At 45.6% G+C, this 17,162-nt stretch overlaps 1 protein-coding gene across 16 annotated transcripts in view; it reads left to right on the top strand.

The window, feature by feature from the left end:
* The window catches only part of GAL3ST1 (galactose-3-O-sulfotransferase 1), a 35,658-nt gene continuing 18,496 nt past the window's right edge, over positions 1-17,162 (top strand). The window contains exons 1-3 of one of the 16 annotated variants that reach the window (XM_080986338.1): positions 3,534-3,554; positions 5,046-5,125; positions 15,491-15,726. In XM_080986338.1, coding sequence (XP_080842464.1) covers positions 15,716-15,726 — 11 coding nt within the window. In that variant the 5' untranslated portion in view covers positions 3,534-3,554; positions 5,046-5,125; positions 15,491-15,715. The other 15 variants (XM_080986340.1, XM_080986330.1, XM_080986334.1 and 12 more) reach the window with 15 other exon arrangements.

Below are 17,162 nucleotides of genomic sequence, written 5' to 3'. Positions count from 1 at the left end.
GGTGGGTTGCAATAATTCAAACTTAAAAGCAGTTAGAACCAATTGCAATCACAGTCCAGTTGGCAGAGCATGAGACTCTCAATCCCAAGGTTGTGGGTTCAAATCCCGTGTCAGATAAGATTCCTGTATTGCAGGGGGTTGGACTAGATGACCCTTAAGGTCACTTCCAATTCTATGGTTCTGTGAATAGGGTGGGCTCTGACAACACACATCTCGGGTTGTGTAAAGAGGCCAGGGTAAGGACAGTGAACCACAGAGCAAATGTGTCTTACACCTTGCCTTTTGCCTGCCTCTTCCCCATGCCTGCCCACCACCCACAAAGGCCAGCTTTTTTGCCGCCTCCCTGCAAATGCCTTATTACCAGCGTAAATAATCTACTATGCTTATATATCCCGTCCTTTTTCCTCTAAGCAGCTTAAGGTGGCAAACAAACTGGTTCTACTCCTTCCCATTTTATCCTTGCAACAACCCTGCGAGGTAGGTTAGGATTAGAGATGACAGGGCATTGCAGAAAAGGGACATAGGAAGCTGCCTTATACTGAGTCGGATGGTTGGACTGTCTAGCTCAGTGTCCTCTACAGTAACCAGCAGTGTCTTTCCGGGGTTTCAGGCACAGCGGGAGACACCAAGGATTAAAGGTGAGACCTTCAGTCATGCAAACTGGATGCTTTACTGTGTTTGTACCTTAGGAACAGAGGACGCTGCCCTGAATAGCTTGGATGGTTAGAGCATGGTACTGATAACACCAAGGTTGCAGGTTTGATCCCCATATGGGACAGCTACGTATTCCTGCATTGCAGGGAGTTGGACTAGATGATTCACAGGGTCCCTTCAAACACTGTGATTCTGTGACCATGTTTATCCCATTGGTCCATCTAACTCTGTATTGTCAATACTTGACTGGCAGAAATTCAGACAGACCCTACCTGGAGGTGCCAATAATTAAACCATGGACCTTCAGGCAAAGCAGGTCCTGTGTCCTTGAACTATGGCCCTCAAGGTAGAAACAGTCCTGTTCCTTGCTTTGTGTTGCTGCCACATTGATTCTTTTTTTGCAGAATCAGGACCCTGGCACCTTTGATAAGAGGGGCAAAGAGGAGGAGCAAAACAAAGTGCTTGAACAGGTCATTGATAGAACATATGCGAGGCAAGTCCAGTTTAACAATGACAAGAATCCAGTTTTTAGCAGATGCAGTCAGATACGTGAGGCATGTCTTGCAAAAGGGGCATGTGCCCAGATGGCAGCAAGGTGAAAGCCTACACCAATCTACTCCCCCTGCAGTTAAAAAAAGGGGGGCCCAATACTTCCATGCTTCCCATTCCCTTACTAAAGTGGAGAAAAGTTACACACAAGATACACTCTTGACAATTGCATTTGTGATATCAGAAGTTACTTCAATACACATTTGGTACTCAGGCAAGGGTCCAATCTGACCAGAAGCTGTTGGAAGGGTGCGGCACCTCTGTGGCTTTTGCAGCTTTTGGGAGTATTTCTGTGTCATAATCATGTCCCTGTTTTCAATGGTGGCATGTTGGAGAATATGTAATAAACAGCATGTGCATGTACGTGGAGTCATGAGAGATCCTACTCCACAGCAATGCTAATCAATGCTTCAGCATTCATCAATCCAGAGTAAAACATGGGGGCGCAAATGCATACCCTCCAAAGTGTCCCGATTTTTCAGGGACAGTCCTGGAATTACAGAAGCCATCATGGTTTCCGACTTGATCCTGGAATTTCATGATTTTCCTTTTTCCTCCTCTCCACATCTCGGAGAACGATTAAAAGTGGTGTGTGTGTGTGTGTGTGTGTGTGTGTGTGTGTAGGTGCAAAAACAGAGTCCTGCTTATACTGTACTGACCAATAAAATACCTGTACCAAACTAAGGAAATGATGAAGCTGGCATATGAGGCCCTTGCTATAATTCTGAAGGTAAAACGTAACCAGTCCGCTTTAAATTATTGAATTGCCAGGCTTCAGCAGCCAGCCATTTTTAAGTGCGTGGAGTGCCGATTCCTTTATTGTAAATTGAGCCCTACACTGCCTATTCAGAAGTAAATCCCACAGTATTGGCTCAAGGTGACCCATGTAGGTGTGTATATGATGGCAATGTGTGTGGGAGATCAAATGCAGAAGAAGCTTCCTTATGCAGAATAGGACGTCCCTATTTTCATCTGATAAATGTTGGAGGGTATGCAATACAAATGCGCAAATAGGGCAGAAGTGGTTGTGACCAGGCCGCAGATTGGAGTAGGCCGAGAGAAGTGAAAGCTCTGGCTCTGATTCTAAGGCACGGCAGAGGCCAAATGGAATTTTGCAGCCCTGGTCTCCTTAGGGCCTCAGAGTGGCTTTCTTTTTCTCTCTTGCTTTTTTCTTTTTCCATTTTCTATTTTACATATACAGGCGAAATAAAAGCATAAACATATAATCCCCTTTGACTTCCCTCCCCCCACTTTGTGGATCTTAATATAATGATTTTCTGCATCTCAGAGTGGCTTTCTGAGCAGGAAAAAGAGCAAGGCCTGTTTGCGAACCAACTTTGGGGAGGCTCTCTCTCTCTCTGTCTCTCTCTCTCTCTCTCTCTCTCTCTCCATCCATCTTGCTTTTTCATGACTTTCTAGTCTCAAAGCTACAGTTAGACACTGTTCAGAGTAATTATTATTATTATTATTATTATTAATTTATTTAGCTTCCTGCCACCGTCAGCTTTCTGTTCTCAAAGCTATAATATGACACAGTTTGGGGTTATTATTATTGTTATTATTACTACTACTACTGAGGGGAGGATTTATTTGTTTAGCTCCCCCGCCCCCCCTTCTAGCCTCAAAGCAACAATTTGGCACAGTTTGGGGTAATGATTATTTTGGAGGGGAGGAAATTTAGCTTTCCCCCTCCCTTTCTGGTCTCAAAGCTACGATTTGACACAGTTTGGGGTATTCTTCATCCCCATCATTAATTATATTGAGGACTGGGGTTGTACTCCTGCTGTTTATTATCTTCTGTTTTGTTTGTTTCTTGAGCCGCAGGAGCGAGTGAGGCCTAGTAGTGGTAGTGGGGTGTTGGGCGGGAGCTGAAAAAGGCAAGCTCAGTTTGGTGTGACCAGTGCTAAAATGGGAGAGTCATGGTTGCTACGCCAGAAATTGACCCATGGCAGACTTTTTACTTTCCAACTAGCCCTAACTTAATCCATGCTGACGCCTCATCGGTTTAAATTATTTGGATCCATTTCATCTCAGTTCTGTTGTGGTTTCGGGCTAGAGGATAGCCTTGGTCACCCTGGTGAATTTCCGCAATCTGTAATATTATAAGGGAATAATTTTTAAGACCTAGTGATTGTGTGAAATTTCATAGACAGGGCTGTTTTTGTTCTTTCTACCAGGGGAAAATTTGTGATTATAAGCAGTTTCGAATATAAAATGAATTATACAACTGAGATACAACACCTGTGATGTCATGAAAGCCAAAATACTTCATATCTGATTGATCCCTTTCCATTTTTTGTAGCTCTCAGGAGGACAGGAGTGATTCAGGTGATTCAGTGATTGCTTTCAAGGTAATTGCTTCATTTGGTCCATTGTAGTGAAGGCAATAATTTATCTCCCTGAAATAGAGATGACAGCTTGGTTGGCCCTGGAATATGTTGTCCCAGCAGAAATATTGAAATATCAGGAGTTGAATTATGAAACATATCATCATCCTGTTCAGGTGGACTCCCTTATTCAGACCATTTTGTACTCCTGGCACAAAAAATGTAAGTTTTGCCCCAAGAAAATGCTAAGGGCATGCTCAAGATGTCTCATGCAAAAAATTTTCATTGGCAGAACATTGGTCCACCTGGATCCCAGTACTGCCTACACTGGCTGGCAGTAGCTCTTTGGGGTTTTAAGAAAGGAGTTTTTGTCCCAAGACTTTTAGAATGTTGTATTATTTTATTGTTGTTAGCCGCCCTGAGCCTGGCTTCGGCTGGGGAGGGCGAGATATAAATAAAATTTTTTATTATTATTTATTATTCTGAGTAAGTAAGTATGGCATACATTTTCATTGTGAACTATTTTCATTATCTTTCATCATTACCTATTACTAGAGCTTTCATGTTGCCAGAACTTACAGAAAACTTGGGGGAAAGAATTGGAGGAAAGATCCACTGATTTGTCACTGGAATAAAACCTTGGGGAGAGGTGAAGAGATAAGGCCCAATCAAGTGTTTGATGAAATGCAGAAGGTTTCAAGCTGCATCCATGCTGCCTAGCACCTCATCCCCAGGGGTGAAACAGGGCTTGGGAACGAGATAGTGTCTTGCAACATGCCCAGAAATCTTCTTCTTCTTCTTCCTCATCCTCTTTGGCGATAACTTGTAGCCGACTAAGATTGTCTTCCATAAACATGGTCTTAACGGTGAGTCCGTAAGTGACTGTGGAGGCCAATTCTGGATCCACACGTCCTTCCACACTGGGGACATAGGTTTCTGGGCAGGAGTTGATCACGGTGAGGGTTTGCCAAATGTGCCTTTCTCTTAGCTTGTTTTTTCTTTCATCCTGCGTTTGAGCGACTTCAAAGTCCATGACACCTTTGGTAAAGGCTGTTCTCCAAATGGAGTGCTCACGACCAGTGTTTCCCACTTGTCAGTGTTTAGACTACTTTTTAAAAAAATTTGCCTTGAGTCTTTAAACCTCTTTTGTTGACCACCAGCATTACGCTTTCCATTTTTAAGTTTGGAATAGAGTAGTTGCTTTGGAAGACAATAATCATGCATCCGAACAACATCACCAGTTCAATGAAGTTTATGTTGAAGAATCATTGCTTCGACACTGGTGATCTTCCTTCCTTCCAGTACACTGGCATTGTTTGCCTGTCTTCCCAAGTGATGTGTACAATTTTTTGGAGACACTGTTGTTGGAATCTTTCAAGCAGTTGGAGATGGCTTTTGTAAGTGGTCCATGTTTCACAAGCATACAGTAAAGTTGGTAGTACAATAGCTTTGTAAACAAGCATTTTGGTTTCCCTATGAATGTTCTGGTCTTCAAACACTCTGCACTTCAATCAGGAGAAAACTGCACTCTCAGAGCTCAGGTGATGCTGGATTTTGGCCTCAATGTCAGCCCTTGTGGAAAGATAACTGCCCAGGTAGGAGACGTGATCAACACTTTCCAACATTACACTACTGAGTTGGATTTGTGGCACTGCAGAGAGGTTGTTTTGTGCTTGTTGGTGCAGCACTTGGGTTTTCTGGATGTTGAGCAATAGGCCAAGCTTTTCATAAGCATCTGCAAAGATATTTAGGATGTTTTGGAGGTCATCCTCTGAGTGTGCACACACTACATTGTTATCAGCATACTTAAACTCTATGACAGAAATTATGGTAACCTTAATCTTTGTTTTCAGCCTACTCAGATTAAAGAGCTTTCCATCTGTTTGATATATGATTTCTACTCCAGTGGGGAGTTTCCCTTCAACAAAGTGTAGGATCATGGCAATGAAAATAATAAATAGAGTTGGGGCAATAACACAACCCTGTTTAACACTTGATCCCACCATGAATGGTTCACTTTGAGAGCCATTGTTACCTGCGATTGTTGCTGTCATATTATCATGGAGGAGCCAAAGGATGTTCACTAATTTATTTGGGCAGCTTTCAGAAGGACAGTCCACAGGGCATTATGATTTACAGTATCAAAGGCCTTAGTCAGGTCAGTAAACACCATATACAGTGGTTGGTTTTGCTCTCTGCATTTTTCTTGAAGCTATCCAGTGGTGAAAGACATGTCCACTGCCCCCTAGAAGGGACAACTGAAGGAAGAAAAAGGAGGCTACACATTCTTCTGGAAAGGTCTCCCTGAATAAGAACTTGGAATACATGGAGTAAGCCGTGCTATCAAAAAACGATCTTGTGAAACTCTTGTCAGAAGTCCCTATCGACCCAGACATGCAAGGCACCACACACAGTATTGGGACAGGAGCAGCTGTGTGGGGAGAGAGAAAGAGGGGAAAGGGGAGGAGGTGTGCGAACAAATAAGGAGAAGGAAGGCACAGGCAGAAACCATTCACACATACTCAAGAAACTATTTCAGTTAGAAGGGGGGAGAAAGCAAGTAAAGAAGGTGAGCACACAGAGAAAGGAGGTAGAGGCAAGCAGCAACAGCAACACGTGTGGAACTTGCACTGCCTATGGCTCAGCACCATAGATGCGAGTCGCCAGGCTGTTCCTGCCCACAGGTCCTCCACCTCCACTGCTCAGGAAGCATGTAGCCATTGGGAAAGTGGTGGGTGGGGAAGCCTGAAAAGGAAGCTGGCAGAGGGGAAACAAGGATCGCTGAAAGTCACTGAGCACGAGGGCAAATCCATCTCAGGGCTGGGTGCTGGAGTGACCACCTCTCCTCCAAACAAAAAAACCTGACACACGTTATACCTACAAAGGAATGCCCCTGTAGTTGGATCTGACCAAATGCTCATCTAGTTCAGGATCCTGATCTGATAGTGGACAGCCAGATGCTCCAATGCAGGGATGGAGAACCTCAGACCCAGGAGACAAATGTGGCCCCCCAGTCCTTCGAATCTGGCCCTCAGAGCTATCCCTAGGCCACATTCCATCTCCTCAGTTCACACCCCTCTTTTTTAACCTTTTTTTAAAAAATCCTTTATTGCAAACATGTAGATACATCCATTATACATTAATAAAATGAAAAGAAAAAGAAAATAAAAAAGGGAGGGGGAAGAAAACAGAAAAATAATAAAAACAAAAAATGGATAACTAACTTCAAAAAACAAATATTTTCAAATTAACTTCTACATAGGGAGTACAAGCCTTCTTTACACAGCTTTGGCTTGACTCGTTAATTCGAATCATGACTTCCCACTATCCATGAACGTACTTAGTACATCAATTTGCCCCTCAGATAACTGTATTTAGATGGTAAGTCTTACAGAAACTGTCTGATTGTCAGTGGAATTCAACCTACGCTAAGCCAAGTGATGCTCTGGAAGCCTTCTTTTTCCATGTAATTTATAAAGACATCCCATTCTCTCCTTAATCTTTCTTTTGAATGGTTTCTTATTAGGTCTGTTAATTTGGCAAGTTCTAGATATTCACTTAGTTTTGAGAGCCATTCTTTTGTTGGTATTGTATTAAATTTCCAATGTTTCGCTATCACAATCCTCTTTTATTTTCCTTTGGTATGTCCGTAGTTCACACCTCTCATTGGTCTGCTTTGCAACCTGAGTGATAGGAACATGGTTGACAATTGCGATTGGGTGTGAATGGATTAGCCTTCTGAAGCTTTTCCTTTTGAGCACTTTCACTGACACAACTTCCAAACATAATGGAACATAGGAAGTTGCCTTGTATTGGGTGAGACCATTGGTCCATCTACTGACCATTTGTCTGGAAGCTGCTCCCCAGGGTTTTCAGACAGGAGACATTCCCAACCCTACCTGGAGATGCCAGGGATTGAAACCTTCTGTATGCAAAGCAGGTGCTCTACCACTGAACTACAGCCCTTCCCCTAATCCCATTAACCACGAAGGCTAGAAAATGAAGAGTGATAACTTTATGAATACAAACCTACAAAGTCAGTACTGAGTTCTGCAGAGAAATATGCTCTGTGAAGAATCACAAAAGCAATTGACTCTGTTTGCAGTGCTTTGTTTTGTTGGCACCCACATTTTTCAAGCCTGAGTTGGATTCTTTGCAGTCCACAAAACTGTTCCTTTCAGTCCAGCAAAACTCCTGACTGGCAGCAGATAGGAGCTGGCGGCCATCCAATCTGATCAAAAGTACAGAGCACTGAGATGGGGCCCTCCTCACTGTGTCTTCTTAACGAAATGGCCTGTCCATAGAATTTCCCCCATTCCTTAGCTAGTCAGCAGTGGTGGGTGGGCTGTTCCTAGGCTTGCAGATTTGAGCATTTAAACAGTGGCTGTCTCTCTGGCACGTCCTCTTTCTCTCAAGCCCTTTGCATTTTGTTTCATTTTATCATCAAGCGGCATATACATTTCATGAAATTAATTATGAAATAAATATAACATGAGAGTGTTAGAAAGGCAACAGTAAGAGGATTGCAAGGGCTTAAAGCTAGAGACCCGCAAGATTTGGCCCCAACAGCATTTAAAGCACTATGATGCCACTCTGAAAAATCATGGCTTCCCCAAAATTCAGAAGGGCAGAGGTCCCTTCATGGTAGGCAAACCCAGACCCTATCTAAGATTATACAAACTTCTAAGATTATACAAAGGGACGCGGGTGGCGCTGTGGGTAAAACCTCAGCGCCTAGGGCTTGCCGATCTCATGGTCGGCGGTTCGAATCCCCGCGGCGGGGTTAGCGCCTGTCTTTCGGTCCCAGCTCCTGCCCACCTAGCAGTTCGAAAGCACCCCTAAGTGCAAGTAGATAAATAGGTACCGCTTTATAGCGGGAAGGTGAACGGCGTTTCTGTGTGCTGCGCTGGTGCTGGCTCGCCAGAGCAGCTTCGTCACGCTGGCCACGTGACCCGGAAGTGTCTCCGGACAGCGCCGGCCCCCGGCCTCTTAAGTGAGATGGGCGCACAACCCTAGAGTCGGACACGACTGGCCCGTACGGGCAGGGGTACCTTTACCTTTACCTAAGATTATACAATAACCTCGTAATTACACAATAGTCATCTTTAGAGTTGCATCAGAACAATCCAGGTGTTGCATTTCGGACAAATCTACTATTTCCTGTGCACGTAACATGGGCAAATGTTTTGGAGGGCTCCAATATCTTATTTCAGAGCAACTTGTGTTTTCCTTGAAGTTCCATTGCGCATAAAAGAACTTGCACATCATTCTCTTGAAACGGAAGCATCTGTTGTTTTCCGTTTCCCTAAATGCTTCTCTTTGGAGCATACAGTGGCTAAAAAAGGTCCTGTTTCATGCTGATTGGGCGGCTGTAGGAGACAGGCATTCTGCCGCAAGAGGAATAATAATGTGTCTTTGACCCATGACCCCACCCCTGCAATTGTGGATCGCTACACCACTGGTGTCATCCCTTTAAAATAGTTGCTCTTGATTTCAGTCTGACAGGCTAAAGCCCAGGCTGGTGCCAACTGCACAATGCATCTCATTCTGCACAGTAGAAGATGGGGTGATGTCTTTGGCAGTCCCAGTGGATGGGGGCAAGGCTCCACTGCCGCCATGTGGCCGGAAAGAGCACCCTCCTCTTTCAGCCCCCATCATCTTGCTCATTGAGAACAAAGGAGCCAGCGGGCTGCCTCTCCGGTGATCCCCGCCGCTCGTCTAACAGCAAAAGGAACCATTTGTTTCCGATGAACAAAACCACAGCCTCTTCATAGACTGAAGCCCTTGGGAAAGAGCTTCCTTGGCCCTGCTAAAGGGCTACATCCAGACCCATTCATAAAATGTTGAAGTTAGAGGCAAGGCAGGCTGCAGTTTCAAAAAGAAATGTTGAGGCAGAATCAAAGTGATTAAGCCCAGCCCTAAGGCTAGTTTCCTAATCATGCAGGGAAGGGAGAGACACTTTCAACTGTTCATCAGGCAATGGCTCTTTCCACCTGCCTTGCCTCAGCCTCCAACCCTAGCAGCCTTTCCCAGATCATGACTTTGAGAACAGCAGCAGCAGCTGGGCAGAGAATATGTGTGTGTGTGTGTGTGTGTGTGTAACACGGGTGGCGCTGTGGGTTAAACCACAGAGCCTAGGACTTGCCGATCAGAAGGTCTGCGGTTCGAATCCCCGCAACGGGGTGAGCTCCTGTTGCTCGGTCCCTGCTCCTGCCCACCTAGCAGTTCGAAAGCACGTCAAAGTGCAAGTAGATAAATAGGTACCGCTCCATCGGGAAGGTAAACGGCGTTTCCGTGCGCTGCTCTGGTTCGCCAGAAGTTGCTTAGTCATGCTGGCCACATGACCTGGAAGCTGTACGCCGGCTCCTTCAGCCAATAAAGCGAGATGAGCGCCGCAACCCCAGAGTCGGTCACGACTGGACCAAATGGTCAGGGATCCCTTTACCTATATGTTCTCAATTTGATCCTTTTACATGGCTTTTTATGTTTTGTGGTTTAGGGGAAACAGCCTTGTGGACCAGATTTGCCCCACAGGCTGGCGGTTCTCCTCTCCTTCTTTAATACCTCGTTTAAGTAGTACTGTTTTTATATGTGCTGTTTGTTATTACCAAAACAAACAAAGGCCTCATAAAAAATTGCTGGATCTTTCTTTAAAATCATCTAAGGTGAGGGCTGTTACTCTATAATATAAGAACAAGTTCCAGCAGTCAGCAGGTGAGGCCATCAATAAGTCCACAAGTGGGATGCTTCACTCTATTTCCTGCCTCAACTAGTATACCATACCTGCCCCTACAGCCCCCAACAGTCAGTCAAAAATCTATGGCCACTGAACATGTTCCAGCTTGCATTGTGCTGTTTTGGGGGGCCCTAGCCCATCATAACTCCCCCCCCCCCAATATTTTCTACGCTTCTGCAAATCTTAAGGTTTTCCCGAACCTGTAGATCCCACTTCTTTATATGTAGGGTGGTACCTTTGGCTTCCATAAAAAATGGTCCTCCAGAGTGATGGTATGCTCCTGTTTGTGCAAGCCCCACCTTATTGAATGGGAGCAGAGCGAGGGTATATTTACTGAAATCTCAGCTGACATAGAAACAGTTGCCAGTCCTCGCCCATAAACCAACATACAAACCTGGTGCAGTCTTGCCTTCTTTGACACCTAATGTGAGTCTTGTGCTGGCTTTTGAGCCACATATTTATTTTATTTTTCATGCTTTCAGCTGATTTGGCTATGGTAGGCTGAGCTGTGGAGAAGACTTGCTGGATTTTGCTGCTCTTAGCAGGAGAGCCAGGGAAAAGAAGGCAGTGATGGCAGGGACAATGTCTTTGTTGATACCAGCACTGCAGAGACATACAAATGATGCTGTTGTTCTTGGAGCTGGCTTGGGAGCCCGTAGTGAAAGAATTCTCTGTGTTCCCTGACGTGGGAAGAGAGAGGCAAAGCTGGGAGAGTCAGCCTGGGTTGTAGCAGGAGCAGGAGCAGCGAGAGTTCATTTCCAGAACTCTTGTCCACCTGGGAGACAGTGGAAGGCTCCCACAAGCTTCCCAAAAGCTGGTCCTTGCAATGAGGTGAAGAGCCCTTGGCGGCAGTGGTGGTGGGCCTTCCTGAGGGTCCTCTCAGCTCCAGCAAAGACCCCCGTCTTTGGCCAAGGCTTGCCAACACCGGCAGAGGGTTTCTAGGATGCTGTAAGCAGATCTGCTAGCGGAGAGGCCATCCCATGTCGGAGAAGCATCCCAAAGTTTCCCTGGCAAACTCTGCTTTGGTGGTGGCAGGGCGAAGGAAGGTTTGCTGGAAGGTGCTTAAACTGAGGGAAAGGTGAAGTACAAAGCCAGGCTGTTTGTTATGCTGTGTTGCCGGCAACAGAGGGGCGAGTAAGGCAATGAGAAGAGGAGGGGCTGAGGAGATGGGAGATGGGTTGGGAATTGGGCTGAAGGTGATGTCTAGTAATAGCTAGAGATTGTGTGCCACAAACTGATGTGCATTTGTGAGTATTTCCATGTATTTGCATGATGTGAAGAAATTGCAATGTGTGTACCTGCTCTGAGAAACTCTTTCCTCTCTTATTATTCGGCATGTTCCATGCTTAACGGTGTGGGACTTAGCCCTAGCGAATCCTGGCTGAAATTGAACCTTTTGTGCACAGGTTTTGCATTTATTTATTGCTTCCTCTACTTGCATTTGCCTGCCAATTATCAACCCAATAGTGCGCTTAGGTTAAAAAGAAAAAGTTTTAGTCTGAATACCCAGAAGCCCAAACAGGAATCGGGAAAATGGAGTCAGATTGGTTTGGGTGGTATGGGATGTGTTTATATCCTTTTTCAGCCATGAAACACGACAGGTTACCTTTGAAGCATATTGCCATCTCTCATCAACCCAGTGCTGAATGTGCAATTAAATTTATATCGTGCAAGCTTTCGTTTACTCTGTTTAGTTCCAGTTTACTGCAACTAAAAGGGATCGTCTTTATTCTTGTCTTTCCAGGAGAAAGTGATGTAAAATAGTGGTTGTTTCTGGGGCAGTGAACATTGCTGTATGAGTGGCTGTGTTTTGCATGTTTAAGGGTGTCATATAATAATCATTAATCATAAACTTTATTATTTATACCCCACCCATCTGGCTGGGTTTCCCTAGCCACTCTGGGCGGCTTCCAACAAAATATAAAAATATAATAGTCCTTAAGATATTAAAAGCTTCCCTAACCAGGGCTGCCTTCAGATGTCTCCTAAAAGTCTAGTAGTTGTTTTTTCCTTTGACATCTGGTGGGAGGGTGTTCCACAGGGCAGGAGCCACTACCGAGAAGGCCCTCTGCCTGGTTCCCTGTAACTTCGCTTCTCGCAGTGAGGGAACCGCCAGAAAGTTATAGATTGGGGGGGGGGAATCCCCCTAAACCCTAGGAATGAATAAATGCTAGGATTTTTATTAATTGGGATATGGATTAAAACATAAACTGGAGAGCTGTGCCACCTAATGCAAACCAACCTGGCAGAGCTACAGCTATCAAGAGAACAATAAAGGCCATTAACAATACAAGGGAACTTCCCTCTTGCCCCCAGGTGTAAGAAGAGACTGGGGATTTGGGAGGTTGCCAGGGTAACTGCTTTGGGGGAGGGCAAGGGGTTTCTGGGAGAGAAGAGGAGGGGAGAGCCATCTTTGGGGAAAGCTGTTTGCGATGCTGCCTCTAGAAATGACCATGCTATAAGATCTGCACTCCCTCCATGCAGACTGAAGGGAGGGATAAGGTGGATAAACCATATTTCTTAAAGCACGACAGTCTCTGCCGTGTCTTCTGTTCTCCAAAGGGGCACATGGGCTCTTGCCACCGCTTTGCAGAGAGAGGGGCAGGCACCCGGCTTTTGTAACAGATCCCATTGTACATGCAGTAGTTCTTTCTGACCCTCGCGGACAGCTACCATACTGTCATTGGGGCAAGAGGCAGGGACCGATTCTCACTTCTAGTAAGTTCCTTGCATAAAAAGGGACCCCCAGAACTGCCTGAGTGGCTGAGTCACTGCAGGTTCAGTTCCTTCTGAAGCATATTAATTATTAACCCTAACAGTGAACAGAAAGTCAATACAGAGGATGGGCAGTAAGAGTATGCACGAGAGATGTAAATCTAACCCTCGAGGCAGGCCTGAAAGTCCATATTGGAGTATGTCAAGAGAAGAGACGCTTCGCTTCGTGCAAACAGGTACCGTATATCTGGAGGAGAGAGCTATCAGTGGCTGCCATCTATGATGCCTCCCACACTTAGAGTCAAAAATGCTTCTGAATGCTAATAGTTGGAAGCCACGGGAGAGGAGAGAACTCATTCTCAAGCCCTGCTTGCAAGCATCTAGTTGGCAAGAACACTGCAAGAACAGGATGCTGGACTAGATGGGCCACTGGCCTGATCCAGCAGGCTCTTCTTATGTTCATACTGGGGGTTTTTTAAGGAGAAAATCAAAAAGAATTTTGAAAGGGGGTTTAATTTTTTAATAATAATAATAATAAATAAGTGATTAATAATAGAAAGTGTGTGAAAATGAATAAAAAATGAAAACGAATAGTATTAACGAAAAAGGGGGTTGTGTATGTAATTAAAATAATGTATTGGTGGTAATTTTGACTCACAGGCAGTTTTTATTTCACTACGGGGGCTGGATGCTGGGTCCCTGGGTTAGGACTAAGGTGGCAGTCCCAGGGAGCGGCCTTCGGTGGTTCAGGCCTCCTGCATGGACACCATTACAGTTATTCAAAGAAAAAGAAAATAATAATAATATTTTTTCCGGCAAGGGAAGTCCCACGCTGCATTTCTTTTCCCCCGGGGTGGTCTACAGTGCACGGTTCCCCCCAGGCCCCGGCCTGCTCTTTTTGCGGTAGCAGCCGGGGACGTAGGCTCAGGATTGGGCCAGGGCTAAGCTATGCAATTCCTCATGGCCTCCCTCATGGTACCCCCCTACCTCTCTCCCTTGGCAGTGGCTGCAGTGGCAAGCTGGTGCTCCTTTTTGCTTTTTGTTTTCTGTTCAGCTGGGCTGTTGGTAGGGTCTCCCGGTCCCAGTGGGGTCAAGGCTGCTGGGGGGGGGCCTCCCTGATTGTCACGTTGGGCACTCCTGGTCCCCCCCATCACAACAGTGGTGGTGGCGGCGGCGTTGCCAGCACAGGGAATAGCCAGGCAGCGCAGTTGGTGCTGGCGGTCCTCTGGAGCTCTACGTGGCCGTGACGCTCACCATCTTGCCCCGCCAGAAGTCTTATGTTCATATTGCTATGAATTTGTGGGAGCCTTGACTCTCGTAAATTCCTGGGTCTAGTTTAATTGATTAAAAAAGGTTAAGGACCCCTGACAGTTAAGTCCAATCGCGAATGACTCTGGGGCTGCGGCGCTCATCTCTCTTTACTGGCCGAGGGAGCCGACGTTTGTCCGCAGACAGTTTTTCCGGGTCATGTGGCCAGCGTGACTAAGCCGCTTCTGGCGAAACCAGAGCAGCGCACAGAAATGCTGTTTACCTTCCCGCCGGAGCAGTAACAATTTATCTTGCACTTTGACGTGCTTTCGAACTGCTAGGTTGGCAGGAGATGAGTGAAGTTCCACCCTGAGTTTTGAAATAGTGTGAAGACAGTGCCTGAGTTTTTGTTAGGAGGAAGTTTTAGCATTTCAGTTAGATGTGGTGTAACTGAGGGGGGAAGCGTGTCAGTCTGCAAGTGGTAGCAAGCTGGGGGTGGTCAGAGTATGATGTGGGCTGATTGTTTGAATTAGAGGCAGCAGCAATGGGAGAAACAGGACCCTCTTGGGGTGCGAATGCTATGGACCCCTCCTTTGTGGCTCAGGTTGTATAAATAAACCATATATCATAAAGATGGTGGTGGGGTACACATTTTTATTCTTATTTATTTATGATTATTGCTTTGTCAAAATAAAATCTATTTAAAAAATAAAGTAACACTAAAATGGCATTAGCATGGAGGCAACCCTCTGGTCATTATCTATGATAGTGTGTGATAAACTCCTACCTTTTAGGGTTACCAGAATGTAGGGGTGGCTGAATCTGACACTTCTGGATTCACTGTTTCTTGTTTTTCCAGTTCTCTATGGTTCCACATCAGTTTGAAAATTTTGTAAAATAAGTCCTCCTGAACATTCATCAGAATTCTGGCGCAAATTTCTCTTCTGATACACATTTTTATATGCATTTTTGCTTAATATACACATTTTGGCAAAGCAATTTCCCCATGTATCTTGCATTTTTTGTGTGCTTTTTCACTAACGCATTCATTTCTATGCATAGTTTACCCTGCATTGTTGTACACATCTCCTGGCTAGAGAACTGCATTGCAAAATTGTGTGAATTTTCAAGGCTGCGTTTTGGTTTGTGTGGTATTTTGGAAAGTGAGAGCTATATAGGTTCATCTTTAAATGCTAACTGAATCTCATTTGTCCCCCATCCGTACCAAAATGTAACTTTTTCCCTCAATTATACACCGCAGAAGGAAACCAGAGCACAGAAACTAAACGGGAAGGAATTCAGTGACTAAAGAACAAATTAAAGTGAGATAAGAGCATTTTTTAACCATGTTGATTTCATTACAAGCGATCAAAGTATGACATGGAATACAGAGAAAGGAAATCAACCCACATGGGCCTTTGATTGATTAAATGCGGGGAGGGGGGAGACCCCACAGTCTCCACTGTGCCTCATTTCAAAAGGAAACATGAACCCTGGGTAAGTGCCTGGACCCCTGGAATCTTGCACCACCCAAAGACTGGCGTGGTGTCAGTGGCGTAGCGTGGGGGGCGGGCCGCAGCCCTGGGTGCATTTTTTGGAGGGGGTGCGATCAGTTGCCCCCATGATAGGATCCTTCATTGCCGAGAAAGCTTCCTCACACCCAGCTGCAGCTCCACTCCCGGGTCAGGTCTGACCCAGGGGTGGAGTGGAGGAGAGATGGTGGCAGCGTTGCCACCCCTCTCCTCCACTGGGCTGCGGTGTACAAGTGCACCCGCATCCCGCTTTGTGATGAGAGCCTCGGTGGGCTCCCTCTGCCCCCTCCCCCCCCCTCAGGGGCACACTCCATGCGCCTACCCCAGGCAGTGGTACCTTATGATCTGCCACTGGGTGGCATGAAATAATATATGAAGAAAGGCAGCCAAACTGGAGGTGCCACAAAGCTCTAGGTCAGGGGTCAGCAAACGTTTTCAGCAGGGGGCCGGTCCACTGTCCCTCAGACCTTGTAGGGGGCCGGACTATATATTTTTTTGGGGGGGGGGGAGAATGAACGAATTCCTATGGCCCACAAATAACCCAGAGGTACATTTTAAATAAAAGGACACATTCTACTCATGTAAAAACACGCTGATTCCCGGACCGTCCGTGGGCCAGATTTAGAAGGCAGTTCGGCCTGATCCGGCCCCCGGGCCTTAGTTTGCCTACCCATGCTCTAGGTGGTCTCCTGTGTGCCAAACCAGGCAGAGGCTGGACCTCCCTCCTCTGCTCCGCAACCTCTCTCTCTTTCTTTCCCCTCCAGTTTGTATCAGGTTCCCAGTTCTTTCTGTGGATCAGCCTCCAAGGGAAAGGTCAACATAAAGATACTGCGATGCAGTGTTGAATGTCAGGAAAGAATAAGGGAGTCTTGTTACCCAGTTCAGGATCTATTTACAATTTCCATTCATTATTCATTGAGATGAGAATCTCAGCTACATAATGCAGCCAGCTAGCACCATGCATCTATCCCTCAACCCTAGCTTCTGTCATATGCATGCCATACATTTCAAGTACACCCCAGGAACTGTAGTTTATTAAGGGTGCTGGGAATTGTAGCTCTGTAAGGGATAAACTACAGTTCTCTGGATTTTTTGGGGGGGTAGAGGATGTGCTTTATGTGTACTTTAAATGTATAGTGTGCCCACAACTTCAGACTGATATGGAGAGGGTGCTGTTGGAAGTAAGCCCATTCTTGGGAGTTTGTATATGCACAGTAACATTCAAAATTCGGATGCTGTTCAATAAATTTGCACACAGCTCATATGCCAAATCTGAATGCTTTTGAGTCACTGAAGAATTTGCAATTATTTTGGCAGGAAATACCGTATTTTTTGCTCTATCAGACTCACTTTTTCCCTCCTAAAAAGTAAGGGGAAATGTGTGTGCTTCTTATGGAGCGA

Source organism: Podarcis pityusensis, assembly GCF_964106645.2.
Source record: "Podarcis pityusensis genome assembly, chromosome: 16".
NCBI lineage: Eukaryota > Metazoa > Chordata > Lepidosauria > Squamata > Lacertidae > Podarcis > Podarcis pityusensis.
The sequence above is the reverse complement of the archived record's forward strand: the minus strand, read 5'-3'. Positions and strand labels throughout refer to the sequence as shown.